Source organism: Phaseolus vulgaris, chromosome 1, assembly GCF_051622355.1.
Source record: "Phaseolus vulgaris cultivar YP4 chromosome 1, ASM5162235v1, whole genome shotgun sequence".
Lineage (NCBI taxonomy): Eukaryota > Viridiplantae > Streptophyta > Magnoliopsida > Fabales > Fabaceae > Phaseolus > Phaseolus vulgaris.
In genome coordinates this window covers 35,550,395-35,567,595 of record NC_143498.1, presented here as the reverse complement: position 1 = coordinate 35,567,595, position 17,201 = coordinate 35,550,395, and the positions used below count along the sequence as shown (strand labels likewise).

The window sequence follows — 17,201 nt, the reverse complement described above, 5'->3', positions numbered from 1 at the left end:
CATGTAACTCGCTCATCACATAAGTGACTTGCTAAGGAGTAAGGCACTTTAAGAGTGGACAAGTGTTTCCTCGCCTATACAGATCTTGGTTGATGAGTACGGATCGGGCGACCTGCTGCTTCATCGTTTTTTCTGAGTGTGGGTCACATACTCCATCTGTTAATTACTACTTAATGGGGGTCATCCAATTTGGCCGAGTATCAATCGCCATACATTCTTCTGCACCGACACTGGGTTTGGTCAACGTGACGTGTACGACTGACCGATGTACTCCTTTCTGCTTGGTGGTGGCCAATTGTGATAGGGCGTCCGCCCGAGTGTTATTTTCTCGCCGGACGTGTTGGAACGATACCTCCTCAAATTTGGTTAATAGATTTCGAACGATGTCTAACCACTAGTCGTGAATTGCTTTTGCAGTTTAACTTAGTTACTTCTAATTCATTGGCTAGGTAAAAACCGACTATGATGGCCTCATACTCGGCTTGATTATTTGAAGTCTTGAACTCAAATTTCAGGGCCTGTTCAACGACAATTTCACCTGGTCCTTCCAATACTACTCCCGCGCCACACGATCGACTATTCGAAGAGCCATCTACATATAAAATCCATTTGGAACCTTTTTCATCAATCGATTGTGGAGTTAGCTCTGCTGCGAAATCGACGAGGGCTTGAGATTTAATTGCTCCCCTGGACTGATATTGAATGTGAAATTCCCTGGACTGATATTGAATGTGAAATTCTAACAACTTGATTGCCCATCCTATAATTCGTCCGACCAAATTCGACTTAGTCAAGATTTTCATAATGAGGTAATTAGTCTTAACTATGACCCGATGGTTCTGGAAATATATACGCATTCGCCGTGCGGTTATGACCAAAGCCAATGCGACATTTTCTACCATTTAATACCTGACTTCCATAATGACAAAATTACCCTTCACTATTTCCAACCTTCCAAATTTTAATTCTTTTTCAGCAATAACAAAAATACCCTTACTATCATCAATTTCCTTCAAGTCAGAGTTGTAATTTGGAGTAATGGAAAATAAGATGCGGAAAAATCATTTTCGTAATTCCAATTGATCATCATCACATTTCTTATAATTTTTATACGTATAAATATCGCAATTTCAGCATCAGCCACAGAAAACAAACCATTTTCTTTTGTAGTATAATATCTTTGTATTTAAGTTAAAGGAATTGGTGACAGAAAAAAGAGTTGGTTAATGGATGGGTGTGATTAAAGGAGAAAGAAAAAGAAAGATATTTCATTAAGCAACCAAAAAAACAAGGGAAATGTATTTACTATTTTTTTTTGTAAAAGATATTTATATTAATAATATTAATTTTTATCCAAAGGCTGCAGCACCCCGCAACCACATCCAAATCAAAATCCTTGAACAACAGTGTAGTGTTCATCGGAAGTCGCACGCACACTCATGCGTGTCACACTTTCCATGCCATTCTGAAACGCTTCTTTCTTCAAACGACCGTTGTTTCGTTCCGAAATGGGGACTCTAACGAGTTGCAGTTTCATGCCTCTGAACTCGGAGTTCCGCTCCAACCCGGTTCGCCGTGCCTTCAGGGAGAGGATTCAGTGCCACAAGCTCACGCGCCTGAGGGGCACCTCTTGCTTCTTCTCACGCGCGCGAGTACCCAAATGGGGCAAGTTGAAGCACGCCAATTCGGGCATCCGTAGTTGTTTTGGTACTAATGACAACGACAGTGACAAGGACAACGTTGGTGCTGTAGAGGAAAGTGGTGCCGATGATTCCAAATCCAACGTTACGACGACGATGCCTGAAGAGGAGAGAGGATTCAGTTCGGAGAAATCAACGCCTCCTTCTACTTCTCATAGGGTGCGCCTTCATTAGCAAATAATTTGATTTATGAATTTGTTTCTAAGATTAGTTGAAGTTAGCTGTTAGGTTGTTGCGTTTAGGTAGCTGCAATTTAAGTTATTTAATTTAATGTAGAATCGTGATGTGTAACACCTAAAGTTTGTTTAAAGATTGATATTTGCTAATGCATATGTGGATAAAACCCTGTGAGAAATTTGTAGTTAGAAGTAGCCATTTTAGTTCTCAAATTAGACTTCACATTTGTCCTTCATTGAAGACCTGAGGGTAGTTATTGGAGGACAAAACTTAGAAGTAGTTCCTTAGGTGTTTGTGGTGTTCTTCAATCAAATTTGGAGTTTTACTTTTGTAATCCATGCAATAAAGGTTTGTGTTAAAGGTCAACACAGATTATCTAGGTAAAACTCTAATTTTGATTGGAGAACTTATATTCTGTTGACGTGAAAGTTTGATTGCTAGAATTTCTATTCATTAACATGTATTTTGTTGCATTATGTGCATGTGAATTATCTGTTGTGATTGCTAATTCTCGTGTTTGCATCATTTACTTGTTTAGTCATCTTTGTCGTCGCTTGGACCAGCATACAACACTTTTCAAGTTGATTCTTTCAAACTTATTGAGCTCCTTGGGCCTGAGAAGGTTGATCCTGCTGATGTAAAGCTGATTAAGGATAAGCTTTTTGGGTATTCGACTTTTTGGGTGACGAAAGAGGAACCTTTTGGAGACTTGGGAGAAGGCATTCTTTTCCTTGGGAATTTAAGGGGGAATAGAGAGGATGTTTTTGCGAAACTCCAAAATCTTCTAGTTGAGGTCACAGGTGATAAATACAACCTTTTTATGGTGGAGGAACCCAATTCAGAGAGTCCTGATCCGCGTGGTGGGCCGCGTGTTAGCTTTGGTTTGTTGAGGAAGGAGGTTTCTGATCCGGGGCCAACAACGCTCTGGCAATATGTCATTGCATTATTGTTGTTTCTCCTAACAATTGGTTCCTCAGTGGAGCTAGGTATTGCATCTCAGGTAGGCTAGTTATTGATAATCTTTGAACATCAGGTGATGATTGGTAAATCTTTGTGAGCAACATGTTTCAATTGTCTTTCTCTCAAAGTGTCATTAGTTGCATTGATGTCTTGCCATCTCCGTCATTTCTCCATATTTTGTTGATACCGTGCTTTTTGGTTAACCAGATCAACAGACTTCCCCCAGAAGTTGTGAAATATTTCACAGATCCAGATGTTGTTGAAGCTCCGGATATGGAGTTGCTATTTCCATTTGTTGACTCAGCTTTACCTTTAGCTTATGGTGTCTTGGGGGTTCTTCTGTTTCATGTAAGCATTTCATATTTTTGTTTTGGCCTTTTTTAATATAATTTCTAGAAAATCAAAATTTCTTTATTTATCTTTCTGTCTTACAACAAATTGCTATGAGTTTTATTCATATTATAGTCTGGGATCGATCTTTTTGCTTTTATTAGACCTATTTTCAAACTTACTGCTTTTTAGACTATTGTCTTCAACAAACAAACTTTAATTTGGTGCAAGTGATTTGTGCAGAGGTGTTGTGATGAAGACGGTGCCTATGATAATGAATTATAAGTAAATTAATATCCTCTCTAGTCTCACCTTTTCTCCTCCTTTACCTAAACTCTATAATTTCCACAATACTGTTTCGCAAGCAATCTGTCATAAGAATCTATCAACTAATCTAGTATTGTTGTCAATATGTTGACTGACTCACTATTGGCAATGTATGACAGCAGTCAGAAGTTTGAGTTAGTCTGCAGATTAAGATAATCCACTTTAATACATATATACTGTCAAATATTGTATAAATAGAAATACCTGCCATGTGCGCTGTGTTGAAGGTCACTTTCTATCGTATTTATTACTTATGTCCAATGGCCCAACCCTTACTTCCTATTTTATTTGTTTAATTTTCTCTCTACATATTGTTTACTAAATTGGTTAAATTACCCTTGTTGCTTTTTGTTTTCTGTATACCTGACAGATATGGGTATGTGCAGGAGGTTGGACACTTTCTAGCAGCATTTCCTAAACAAGTAAAATTAAGCATTCCTTTCTTCATTCCAAACATCACACTTGGCAGCTTTGGTGCTATTACCCAGGTGAGATTATCTATTTTTTCTTGTTATTTTTGTATCGAATTTCTGACCACTGGCTAAAGCTTTTATAATAGCAAGCATCTGTTTACCATCCAAATTGTCATCTAAAGCATTTTTTAACTGTCTATCTATTCTATTGCTACTACTAAATATGATATGCTATAACATTTTAGTTAGACTGAAGTTCATTCCTTAAGTTTTAATATGCTCTTAAATGCTGATCCATGGTTGTTTACACTCCATTGTAGTTTAAATCCATCCTTCCTGATAGAAGTACAAAAGTAGACATATCACTTGCGGGTCCCTTTGCTGGTGCTGTATTATCATTTTCAATGTTTGCTGTTGGCCTTCTTCTCTCATCAAATCCAGATACAACAGGAGATTTGGTGCAAGTTCCTAGCTTGTTGTTTCAAGGTTCCTTGCTTCTTGGATTGATCAGTAGAGCAACCCTTGGTTATGCGTATGTCCCCTTCTTTCCATGGTTTTTAATGGATTAAGAATATAATTAGCTAAACATAGGTCCAATGCTTGTGATTTTTTGTAATTAATTTATTTAATATACACTATTTGAATGGAAAAAATGGATAATTACACTTGGGTCATTTTCCAAATCAATTGTTTCTAAGTGTATGCATTGATTGCAGCCCATGGTTTTAGGTAGTGTTTGGCCTGGTCTTTTTAGAGCTTAAAAGCTGTTTAAGGTTAAAGTTGAAAGTAGGTACTCTAAATTTAATGATAAAATTGTTTGGTAATTTAATATAAGTTACTTTAAATTTTAGTATTGTGTTTGGATGGAGAATTTCTAGACGGCAATTAATTTCTATAGAGAATTTGAAAGCTTTATGATAAAATATGTTGTTTGGATTGAAATTCTAGAAATTTAAGAGAGTAATTTGATTACTCAAAATTGGAGAATTTAAACTTCACCTAAAAAGGAAGAATTTGAAATTCTTCATACTCTATTCTCTCTCACATCAATGTCTCTTCTCTTCATGCTCTCTCTTTGACTTGGCATCAGCATTGTCAACGGGACCTTGGTCGTTGCATTGCTGACTCAATCTTAGTCGGACATTGTCAGCTTGTCTCAATTGGGGTGTTGTCGGCTTTGCATCAGTCAAGACATCATCGATTCATCCTTGAATGTGATGTCGTCAACTTAGTCTTGATAGGGTGTCGTTGACTAAACATGTTTTTTTAATTGATGTCGAGGTTTCTTTTAAGTTGAAGCTAATCGAGGATATCTTTTGGCCGATGTAAGTTAAGGTTAAACACAATTTTTTTTTCAGTAGATGTAAAACACAATTTCGTTAGTTGACATCAACTAGGGATATCTTTCTAGTGTTGGCGGGGGAGCTTTAAGCCAACCTCGACCAGGGATTTTTTCAGGAAATGTTATTCAGGGGAATTTTGTAGTTGACCTTAGTGAAAAAGGTGGCCAGAATAACATTGACTAATGACGTCAATGTAAGTTGAAATTATTGTGATTGGTAATAATTAAAAATAACCTCAATCGATGTCAATCAAGAAAAACATTTCTTGAGTGGAAAAACTCTTGGTGGACTTTTATAAAATAGTATCTCAACCAATGTCAATTTAAACCGATGTATTTGAATCATTAAATATTTTTTAAAAATAAAGTGAATTTTTATGTTTGATGGTAATTGAAATACTCTATCCAAGCAAAAAAAATGAAATTCAATAAATTTGAAGTGTTTTATCTAAAAAACATTTGAAAATGTAATAATTTAAATTAAAAGCAATTTAAATTCAATGTATTTTAATTTCCTTAAAATTGTGAAATTCCCTACCAAACACAAGTTAAGTTAAAATTTGTTAGGTATGTCTTCTTGGATCTTGAGTTAACAATAAAGGCCCAAAAGGAAGTGGAGAAGTGAAAGTCAAAATCTCCTAAAACTAGCATTTTTAAAGAGGTCTTTCATTTTTTTTAAACTTTTCTTTATTAAAAAAGCTACATTTTCTTAGAAAAATTGGCCCTCCTTTTAAAGAGAGAAATCCAACATAAGTTGGGACAAACAATATCTCAGTATCTAGATTGGAATTGATGCTTATGTAGGTAATTTTTTATTCTGGTCTCAGTTAACCTGATACATTGCTATTTGTTAATGTCAACGTGCAGAGCAATGCATGCTGCAATGGTTCCGATTCACCCTCTTGTGATTGCAGGCTGGTATTCAACTTTTCCTCCTGGAATCTAATTTACTTTCATTGATAAATCAAATTTATGAAGAAATTTTTGCTCCCAAACATACTCTTAATCATTAATTTTCCGTAACATGTCTGCTTATATATTTATTTATTATGATTTTTCAGGTGTGGCTTAACCATACAAGCTTTTAACATGCTTCCAGTGGGGTGCCTTGATGGTGGAAGAGCAATACAGGTATCTTGTTCACCTTTCAAGTTTTAGCTGGTGAAAAATACATTGCTTACTTTGTAATTTTTTTAAAGTAATTTGGGACAATATTTGACTCAGGGAAGATACTGTCTGATTATTTTCAGTTTTGTTTGAACTAAATGAAAGATATTCTCCACATTCATCAATTCCAATTAGGATAACAGGTAAAGCAACGTAAATGAAATGGTCATGTAGGGCCTTAAGCTTCAATCGAGGACAATGCTTTGAGAGCATTTTGAAATTTTGTAGTAGATTCCATGCTTAAAGCTCCTTTCATATTCCTTTGTCGTTAGCAATTAATAGAAATATGACCAAACACACATAATTAGTTAGCTAAAACCCGTGCTTGCTAGATTTGTTTCTGTTTTAAATTAGGACTTATGACATTTTGCCGTGTGTTTTAATTTTTTTTTATATCATCACAGATCCTAATTTTAATATCAATTATCAAAATTTGTATTTTTTCTGACTGTTATCAATGCAGTCAACGGGTTAAAAGACTCAAAACTTTGTTTTCTAAGTTGGGTGGATGGTATTAAGAAGAAGAAGCTTGTTGAATGACTTGTCTGGGAAGTGAAATGAGGAGTCAGAAAATAAGAGGACAGTCCATTTTTTCTTACACTGGCAGGAAAAACCAAAGTTAGGCTTCAACATATACTCAGTGCCTCTTGATGTCATGACCTTTTAGGAACAGGTTGGAATGCAGTGGATATTTTAGCTATATATACAATCATGATAACCACAACTTGTGTTGGCTATTTTGGAAAGTGTTAGGGTGAGGTGAGCTATTTTTTTATAAGTAAACCATTTCTGGGTTAACAGTGGGGCATTTGTCGGAAATAGGGGATATAAGTAGAAGAGACCTAGTTATTTTCCTTTCTAGGGTAAGATGCTGAGAATTAAAAGGGAGGACACTACTATGACATGACTTTCCCCATTTTTTATTGTAATGAGTAAAGTAGGGACATACCTGTCATGGGAATGATTTGAAGTGAGGAACTAGAATGATATAATAATTAGTCAAACCCTTTTGTAACATTATTATGGTAGTTTGGTGTAGAAGGTAAATTAAAGTCTTTGGAGAATAGAACTCATTCATAAGTTCAAAGTTCATATTTATATGTATTTTCTTATAGGTAATGATAATGCTCTGATGTTAAAAAGGTGATAATGTTTTAAACTTAGGTATAAACTTTAAAACCTATGACATGGACATGTATAACTTTTATTGGATGATATGAATTTATACATTTTGGTTTGCTTCCCATGTGTCCTCCCAGTGGTCACGTAACTTCAACATTCTAACCAGCTTTAATTCATATTTCAAATGTATTTATTACTTATGATAATGATCTGATGTTAAAAGGTGATATATTATATTGAGCATAGGTATGAAATTTACAACCTAGGACATGGAAATATATATATATATATATATTTTTTTTTATTGGAAGATGTGAATAGAACTCACAAGAGTATCCTCATTATATGATTAGGTACCTTAATATTTCTCGAACATGAAAAACAAATTTTTTTCTAATTGTTCTGAACTATCTAATATATAGTGTTGTAAAAAGCATATGCTAACTCTGCTACATGTGTTTTGCAGGGTGCTTTTGGAAAAAATGCGCTAGTTGGCTTTGGTTTAACCACTTATACATTGCTTGGATTAGGAGTGGTATGTCTGATCTTTCGTTTAGATTAAACAAATCAAACATATGGTTGTTGAATAACATTGTTGAAAGTTCAACCTTTACATCATTTGGTTGCACACATAGTTACCAGCCTTTCTGCATTTTCTTGTTTACTAACTCCTGAAAGGAAATAGGACATATGTTCCTCATTGTTTAGTCATTTTTCTTGATTTATTATGGTAATTTATTGTTTTCCATTTTTTTATTAAAAAAGCTAAATTGCACTTTTGTTTTCTTTTACTCCTTTCAACAGCTTGGTGGACCTCTTTCACTTCCTTGGGGGCTTTATGTTTTGTTATGTCAGGTATGCAAATACTTGTCTTGATTGAAAGGAAACGATGAAACTGTAGTTAATTGTTTTTTGCAATTATATTTGAATTTTTACTTACTGATTTGTAATTTTTGCAGAGGGCTCCAGAGAAACCGTGCTTAAATGATGTGACAGAAGCTGGAACATGGAGAAAGGCACTTGTAGCAGTTGCTATTTTTCTTGTTGTCTTGACTCTTGTTCCTGTCGGGGATGAGCTTGCAGAGGAACTTGGTATAGGTCTTGTAACTGCATTTTGATGGTTATGCGTATACTAAGGTCATTTTTAATTAAAATTGAGTAGTGAAGTATATAGGTAATATCGTTACCAAAGCCAAGTTCAATTCAGTTCTAATTTATACGCGACCCCTCCTAATAGAACCTTCACTTTATTGGGCAAAAATGATCGACCATAAACAGAAAAAAAAAAATATTGGTAGAAAAATGTGAAATGCACAATTCAGTGTAAGCCCGGATCTAGTATAATATTGGTCATAAATCAGTTGTAAGGTTAGTGGATCAAAATTAAAAGCTTATATAAGAACCTAAAATTTTAAAGCAAAACCTGTTCCAATGTATTCCCGTAGAGGTTGTTGTAGCATGCAAAAGTTTCCTGGAGATGGAAAAGATTCCTTGTGCTAAGTGTCCACACAATATGATCATCATCTAATTTGTTGTTGTTGATGGCTTCATGCAGTTGTTACCTCCAAATATAGAAAAAAACTTTATCATGTCTATATATCATGTAGATCGCTTTCCAGAGGAAACAAACCATAAACCGTAGAACAAATTGGGAATTAAATGCGATAAGGAGTCATTAATGCAACATTCGGACTCTACCAGCTTTTTGAAAGAGTTCATATTCTTAAGAACTTGGAATTTTGATTATTACACTTTTAATTTAAACCTTATCTTTCAGCTTTGAATCATATTCAGACACGCATGGAACTCACAAAGAAAAGTATCGTTTTTATATCGGAACACACCCGATTCTGGAATATTATATAATTTAAATTACATATCAGATTGTTCAAGTTGAAAGCTAAACCCAAATTCAGTATGATCAATCAGATTGTATAATCAAATTGGTTATACAGAATATGGATTTAGATTTAGCTTAGATTTAGCTTTTGGTACATACATTATATAATGAAAGTGTTATAATATAATGAAAGTGTTATGGATTATGTAATCTGTGTAAAAGAATAAAATAAAAATAAATACTAAGATGGAATCTCAAAACTATAAGGAGGTGCAGGAACCAATGGAGGTGTTGGGAGTATTTGCCAACATTTTCTTGTAATTTAAGTTTCCATCTAATACCAGTTTCCCGTGCTTAACGTAGTAAATCATCTCCTTCAAACACCTTCCTCAAAACCTTATCAAACTATAGTATTTTATTTTACATCACCATATATGTTGGTTTAGTATTGTCGGTGACATGTATAAAATAATTATTTGTTTAAGAAATTTTGTCTTTGATTCAAAGTTTTGTCCACTTGTTTGCTAAAATATAAAATAATGTACGCCATTTCAATTATATATTATAATAAAAGAAGAGAAACAAAAAAAATAATACAAAACCCTATACATATTCCAAAATATAGAGATCAATTATGTACTGCATTTTCTGTAAAGCTAGTTAAACAAAAACCCACTTCCTAATTTTTTCTCTTCTATTGCCGATAAAAAAAAATAAAAAATTTCTCTTCAATTTCCGACGTTAGTCTCTGATGTTGTATAAAAGAGAAAAGCCATTAATAAACACTCGTGTAATAAATAAACTTTTCTTAAATATACATTTTAAAAATTTGCATTTGACAATGTCATATAAGTAAAACAATGAATAATAATATTTTATATTACATAGAAATAGTAAAATTATTGAAGTAAAAAATCACACAAACTATAATTACCAAAAAAGATTAATGACAATAATTTCTTCTATTTTTATTGCACTCAAATATACCAATCTATTTATATCACCTTTTATTTTAATAATTATCAATTATATATTTTCATTATAAAATCTTGCGAAAAACACCCCTGATAATTCTCATAATTAATTATACGGCAATTTAATTTATTATTTGTATATATTTTTATTATAATGTATATTGATACTTTTGTATAAATTTTAATTATTATATTACATATTTTTATGGATAAAAAGATTAATAAGTCATTTTTTTTGGAAGAAAAAGAGTCAATAAAAGACTAGATAAGAGATAATAGATTTTAAAATATTATTATTAACTTGTTTATTATTATTTTTGTTTAAAATAATTTCAATTTAAAATATTTCAACATAGGACAGGATTCAGTTGCCGCCCCCAGAGTGTTTCTTCGCTCTCACCAATGACCAACTTTGCGTCGTAACCTCGTCCTTGTCGAATCTTTTTTTCGCTCGTTCTTCTTCGCCACCCGCTTAATAACGCGTGCACAAGCGTTACTCCTTGCAGACCCAAAAGGTAAACATTTGAGCTTTTGTTGTTTTGACTGTCCACAGTTGCTGCTGCTGATTTTGGATGGTGCATCTGTTATTTGGAACTGTGCTTGTGATTTTAGATTCTGTTCATATTTTTTGGGTTTGTCCTTCTGATATTGGTTTTCGACAAATGTTGCTATTGATTTTGGGACTAAGCTTCTGATTTCGGTTTTCCACAATTAAAAAATTGTGCTTTTGTTATCTGGGTTTTTCTCGTTTTGGTTTTCTTTTTTATATTCAGAAGAATTGTTTGTATAAGCAACCACGTTGGAGTTGTTCTAAAAGGAATTCTTATTTTGGGTCTAGTGTACTTGTGTGCTTTCACACGATAACTTTTGTTTTTTCTTGGCTTTCTTATTGTGATGAGTTACTAATTGATGTGAGTTTCTTTGTGATGCATTGGAAGTTTAGACAAAGTTCTTGACACAGAGCGCTGTCTTGAAGATCATAATTGTGTTGTTTCATTCGGCCCCTTCAATCAGTTTTACCTATCCCTTAACTTAACTTTTTCAACCTCGCCAACAACATCAAACACAGACTTAAATTAATTTTTCCATGGAAGCTCAGCAGATTATTTCCAGATTTTTTCCAAAATCATCACTAGCGCCTTCAATTCCAACGGTGAAGCGATCATTCTCTTTAAATTTCCCTCCTCTACTCTCTTCATCGACATACCCTTTTGTTCAATCTCAGAATCTTGACGTCCCAAGTGCAGCTTTACATGCTATCAGTTTTGTGCACAAAGAAGCTTGTTCTAGTTCTTGGAGAATATGGTGTAGCAAGAGTAGTAGTAGTACTTCAGAACCCGAGGAGGACCATGAGGTGAGGGCGCAGGTCACAGTGAGAAGAAAAAAACTAGCAGTTTTCGTGTCTGGCGGAGGATCCAACTTCAGATCAATTCACGAGGCCTCCAAAAGGGGATCGCTTCATGGAGATGTTACTGTATTGGTCACAAATAAAAGTGGTAATTCTCTATCTTAATATCCCTTTTCTTTTATTTTTGTCCTTTTGTGTCATCATCCAGCTTAGCTAAAATCTTGCTTTTCCTAGAAGCGTATCTCCTTCAATTTTAGCTTATAATAGTCACTGGATGACTGGATTAGGATTTCATGCCTGCTAAACTTCCTTGTCTTGTTTGGGATGCTTGTTTGGACTGTTTTTTGATTTCGCTTTTATTTTGAGCCTTGGTATACTAAAATTTGTTTTTTTGTTTCATGTAATTCCAGAGTGTGGAGGTGCAGAGTATGCAAGAAATAATGGTATCCCAGTTATATTGTTCCCTAAAGCAAGGGATGAACCCAAAGGATTATCTCCCTGTGACCTTGTTGATACACTAAGGTTTGATGCTTCTTTAATTGATTTCTTGCAATTGTATTTTACTTTAGAGTCTGGGGTCTTTATTTTTTTAATGAATCTGATGTGTGGATTCTTTGCAAAGTTGAAACCAAATAAAAGTTGAAACCAGTGTAACTCAAATATGGCAAAATCTGTAAAAGGGGACAAAGGAAGACTTTCAATCTACTGCATGGAGTGGTTACATTATTAACGTGTAATACATTTTTAATCAGGAAATTCGAGGTAGATTTTGTTCTTTTAGCTGGATACCTCAAACTGATACCAGTGGAACTGATCCGAGCTTATGAAAGATCTATATTCAACATTCATCCATCACTTCTTCCAGCTTTTGGAGGCAAGGGCTACTATGGCATGAAGGTTCATAAAGCAGTAATAGCTTCTGGAGCAAGGTATACTTCTCATGAAATATCTCAAGCACTTCAGTGAAACATTACTGTACTTGGTTCTTGATAACATCTCTGTGCTTCATTTTTCTGTGTTGGTCAGGTTTTCAGGTCCTACAATTCATTTTGTTGACGAACACTATGACACAGGGCGTATCCTTGCACAGGGTGTGGTCCCTGTGCTTGCTAATGATACTGCGGAGGACTTGGCGGCAAGGGTTCTCAACGAGGTAAAGGCAGACTATATCATTAATCAGCTCCCAGAAAGGGTGGCATTTTAAACTATTCTATAGTTTTAATCCTGAATGGAGTTCAGCGAATATCTTTGTGATAAGCATTCTGTTAGGAATGAATTTAGGGAACATCTAAAATGGAAAAACCTTTTGCTGAAAGAAAAATAGGGGAAAGGGTCAAATTGTAAATTATAGTTGACTGGGTCAAGTTGTTAGTTATTTCTCTTAAGTCTGTTGGAAGTCTTTTACACTGGACTTTTTCCAATTCAGGGGATTTTTTTGAGTGTTTTCGTCTTACTGGTTTTCCAGTGTGAAAAGGAGAGTGCTCCTTTTGGGGGTATACTTTGTATACCTTGGTTCTTGAAAGAGTTTTGTTGATGATCAATACAAAAGTTATTCAGTACTTTTTCTCTCTTGCTGTGTCTTTGTGTAGTTCTTTGTTAGGAATGTTATCTTTTTCTTTTATTTCAAGAAGTTCTTAACAAGTTTGGTCCGACGTGCCCGATGCACATCGCAATGGATAATCAGGTTGGAATTTTATAGAAAGCGTCAGGGATTCAGTTGGCAGACTTAACTAGCTTGGAATATATCGAGAAATTGTTGTTACAGCAGAATAATAAAAAATATCCTTCCATGGAGGGAGACAATTTGGTAAATCAGAATGCTAACTTATTGGAAGAAGAGGGGGAAATCAGAGAATTTGAAAGAGACATTATCTCCTTCGTGGATTAAGAAAGTGGAATTACCCACTTTTGAAGGGCAAGATCCAGTGGTATGGCTGGCCAGAGCAGAGAACTTTCAAGGTACAAGTAAAAGTTTGGAAAGGTTAAAGCTGGCTTTATTAGCATGGAGGGGCATGTCGTGCCCTGGTTTCAATATTAGCACTAGAAAACCAAGAATCATTCTTGGAAGGGGTTCTCAGGAGCTTTGATGAGGAAGGATATTTGGTGAAAAGGGCAGAGGTATGGTTTATGGGAGATTAGGATCTTTGAGACAGACCGGAGGAGTAGGAGTATTTACAGGACTTTGAGTTCTTGGTTGCACAAGCCAACAATGGGGAAGACCAATTGTTGGGATATTTTTTGGCAGGGCAGTGCCAAGACATTCGGAGTTTAGTTCACCCATGTGACCCTAACAACCTTACTCAATCCATGGAAGTAGCCCACGCTCTTGAAGAAGCCATGAATCAAATGCAGAATTACGGGAACATGCAGGGGAGAGCTGCGAGTTCCAGATTTAGGTATCATGGTGGCAGCAGAATTGAACCCTGGCGTGAACAGCTCAGAATCATCTAATGGTGGGTGGCCAAACCCAATTTTCCAGTATCCAAAAAACAGGAAAACTCAAATTCTTCCCTACTCTGAATATTTCAAAAGAAGAGACAAAGGAAGGTGCTATCATGTGGAAGGGCTATGGCCAGGCCCTGAAAAAGGTATAAGGGTGACAATATTGGTGGAAGATGGGCAAATTAAGGAAGAGAGAGAGAGATAGCAATTATTGAAGAGCATGCTGAAAGTGGAGAAAAAGAAGGGTGTCTTGAGTTGGTTTGTCGGTAGATGAATCTCTAGGTATGTTCATTGACCCAACCTCAGGCTATGAAGTTGAGAGGTGAATAACAAGGGCAGGAGGTGTTGATCTTGATTGACAGCAGAGCAAGTCTTAATTTTGTATCCAACAACCTGGTGCACAAATTAGGGCTTGAAATCGACCCAACAAAACCTTATTATGTAAGTTGGGGGTTAGTCATAGAAATCTACTTAAGGATGCTGCAAGAAACTAATGGTACAGATGGGGGGCATATGTGATAGAAGGTTATTTCTTTTTATTTTGATTTGGGAGATAGTGGATTTGATTTTGGGGTAGCTTGGCTGGTGACATTGATAGACATTAATGCTAATTGGAAGACTTTGTGTATGCCATTTATCCATCAAAGTCAAAACATTGTCATCCAAGGAGATCCTAGTTTGTCTAAATCAGTGGTATCTTCACGAGCTCTAGTGAAATTAGCCAAGAAGAAAATTGATTTGATGTCTATGCTATGGGTGGTTGAGAAAGATCATGTAGCCAGGAAAGAATTGACAAGTGACAACGAAAATCAAGTGCAGAAGGTATCAACAGAATTTGTCAAAATTTTCATGAACGGAAAGGGTTGCCACCAGCAAAAGAAGTTGATCATTTTAATTAAAAAGAAGGATGGAAGTTGGAGATTTTGCATTGACTATTGAGCTCTAAACAAGACAGTTTTAGAAGAACTACTGGGTGAATTAAATGGAGCCAAGGAATGAATTTAGGGAGCATCTAAAATGGAAAAAACCTCTACAGGTTTATTATAGAAAGAAAAATAGGGGATAGGGTCAATTGTAAAAAATAGTTGTCTGGGTCAAGTTGTTAGTTATTTCTGTTAAGTCTGTTGGAAGTCTATCAATTGGACTTTTTCCTAGTCGGGGGATTTTTTTGCATTGTGAAAAGGAGAGTGCTCCTTTTGGGGTTCTACTCTGTATTCCTTAGTTCTTGAAAGTGTCTTGTTGATAATCAGTACAAAAGTCATACAGTTCTTTTTCTCTCTTGTGTTGTATTGTTCTTTATTAGGAATTCTATTATCTTTTTTTTTATATTTCAAGATATTAACACATCATGAACCTTGACATTTATGCAATCGAAAGATCAGCAACTTAGCAGACTGTCAATGATAGGATGGGCATAAAGAGGCCCAAAAGAAGGAAAATTAAATGCCTCAGAGATTTTATAAGATGGTCTTACAATGTTAGAAATAATATTTATAATATTATTTAGTTCAATTTTAATGCCCTAGCTTGTAGGGTCATCATTTAGTTGTTGGTGTCTCTTTGGTGATACAAGTGTCTTCCTCTCTCACCTATGAAAAGAATGAGAAATATCAATGTTTATATCTATCTTCTTTATAGCTTTAGTGGTAGCTTTTAGAGTAGTATATTTATTTGCTTCCTACCATTCAAGATGAACTCAATTGATTACTGATTATTTATTTATTTTTTCAATGTAGGAGCACCAATTATACGTTGAGGTTGTGGAGGCTTTATGTGAAGAGCGTGTAGTTTGGAGGGAAGATGGTGTTCCTCTCATCCAAAGCAGAGAAAACCCCAATGACTTTCGCTGATTATCATTGATATGGTAATGATATTCTCTTTTGCATTTCCTTGAAGGCTGTAAAAAGTATTTTTATACTTCATTTCTTATTATGATGAAGTCTTGCATCTGATGGGACTTTTGTTTCTGTTATAGGGGATTTTGATTGTGAAAACTTCACATTTACCCCAAAGCGTTAATGAATTGTAATTATTAGGTAGGTAATTTCTGGTGCACTCATTGGAGACATATAATAAGCAAGAAGTCACAAACTCATCTCCTGATATGATCTGCATAAACTGTTATATGCTATCGGTGGATTTTAATATGGGGTCACTGAGCATATTTTTGGAGTCCTTCATTCCCTGCACAAGTTTCCATTAACATATCATGATTTTGCTCCTCAATAAAGAAATTATCTACTATAGTATTTGGATTAGAAACTTGATGTGCCATAAGACATTTTGTAATTTATAAATATTTAGTCTGTAATTGAACTGTCTCTGAATGCCAAAGCTTTTACTGCTATGCGTTAGTTCTTTGCTACTACCCATTTATTTGCAAGTATTCTCCTGCTACTTCACTTGTTGAGCATATTGAAGGTAACCCAAATTAAACTTCATATTACTGTGGAAGGTTGCCATAGAATGTTATTTTTTTTTTCATTTTTTTTTAAAATAAATATGCTAAAGGGGATTTAGATCTAAGCCACTCTATGCATTTATTTAAATTGATTGCAGGAAAATCACACTTGCTGTTTGAAGAAAATTCATGGTCTATTGAGAAAACTAAATTACTGAACATTTATGGGTTATAGTTTATTTTCTTCAACGCAATAGTAGATATGGTATAATTTATAATCCTTTTTGTATTATTTTATCAAACAATAGTAATTTATCATTGCCATTGCTACAAATAGTTATGATCTGTGGAGGTTAAAAATGCAATTTTTGACTACTAAAAACCTTTACAAATGTCAATTGCGAGGTTAAAAACCTGTTACAACCTACCATTTTCTTGCAAACACTAGTAATTGTTTTTTGACGATTATAAACATTCTTTAATTGTGTTTATAAACACTTTAATTGTATTTTCCGATTTTTATGTTTAACATTTTTTTGACAGTTTAAAACTGTAGAAATCGATACAAACTTCTAGAGTTATCAGGGTAAGAATTCTCTAGAGGAAAACAAAATGCTGAAGAGTGAGAGTAGAAAATCTTTTCCTCCTGTACTCCTGG

General features: G+C 34.7%; 2 protein-coding genes across 5 annotated transcripts; both read left to right on the top strand.

The window, feature by feature from the left end:
- Window positions 1-1,202: 1,202 nt before the first annotated feature.
- Window positions 1,203-8,757, top strand: EGY1 (Peptidase M50 family protein). The gene is made up of 10 exons (XM_068616332.2): window positions 1,203-1,859; window positions 2,416-2,877; window positions 3,045-3,185; window positions 3,881-3,982; window positions 4,228-4,439; window positions 6,117-6,167; window positions 6,311-6,380; window positions 8,005-8,073; window positions 8,343-8,393; window positions 8,498-8,757. The coding sequence occupies exons 1-10, from the start codon at window positions 1,509-1,511 to the stop codon at window positions 8,654-8,656; spliced, it is 1,668 nt and encodes a 555-aa protein (XP_068472433.1). The 5' UTR covers window positions 1,203-1,508; the 3' UTR covers window positions 8,657-8,757.
- A 1,929-nt stretch (window positions 8,758-10,686) lies between these two features.
- LOC137813867 (Formyl transferase) lies at window positions 10,687-16,525 on the top strand. Of its 4 annotated transcripts, none has more exons than XM_068616328.2 (7): window positions 10,687-10,867; window positions 11,296-11,848; window positions 12,111-12,222; window positions 12,453-12,629; window positions 12,727-12,853; window positions 15,879-16,006; window positions 16,118-16,525. In XM_068616328.2, exons 2-6 carry the CDS (start codon window positions 11,440-11,442, stop codon window positions 15,990-15,992), a joined length of 939 nt encoding a protein of 312 aa, XP_068472429.2. In that variant the 5' UTR covers window positions 10,687-10,867; window positions 11,296-11,439; the 3' UTR covers window positions 15,993-16,006; window positions 16,118-16,525. The 4 variants fall into 4 exon arrangements, with proteins under 4 accessions (XP_068472429.2, XP_068472430.2, XP_068472431.2 ...); XM_068616329.2 differs by having other exon boundaries at window positions 10,697-10,867; window positions 11,291-11,848; XM_068616330.2 differs by having other exon boundaries at window positions 10,702-10,867; window positions 16,179-16,525.
- Window positions 16,526-17,201: the final 676 nt, after the last annotated feature.

Coding starts and splice junctions, on each gene's coding strand:
- EGY1 (XM_068616332.2), top strand. CDS start 1,509: ATGGGGACTCTAACGAGTTGCAGTTTCATGCCTCTGAACTCGGAGTTC. Junction 1,860..2,415: donor CTCCTTCTACTTCTCATAGG/GTGCGCCTTCAT, acceptor TTACTTGTTTAG/TCATCTTTGTCGTCGCTTGG. Junction 3,186..3,880: donor TGGGGGTTCTTCTGTTTCAT/GTAAGCATTTCA, acceptor GGGTATGTGCAG/GAGGTTGGACACTTTCTAGC.
- LOC137813867 (XM_068616328.2), top strand. CDS start 11,440: ATGGAAGCTCAGCAGATTATTTCCAGATTTTTTCCAAAATCATCACTA. Junction 11,849..12,110: donor ATTGGTCACAAATAAAAGTG/GTAATTCTCTAT, acceptor ATGTAATTCCAG/AGTGTGGAGGTGCAGAGTAT. Junction 12,223..12,452: donor GACCTTGTTGATACACTAAG/GTTTGATGCTTC, acceptor ATTTTTAATCAG/GAAATTCGAGGTAGATTTTG.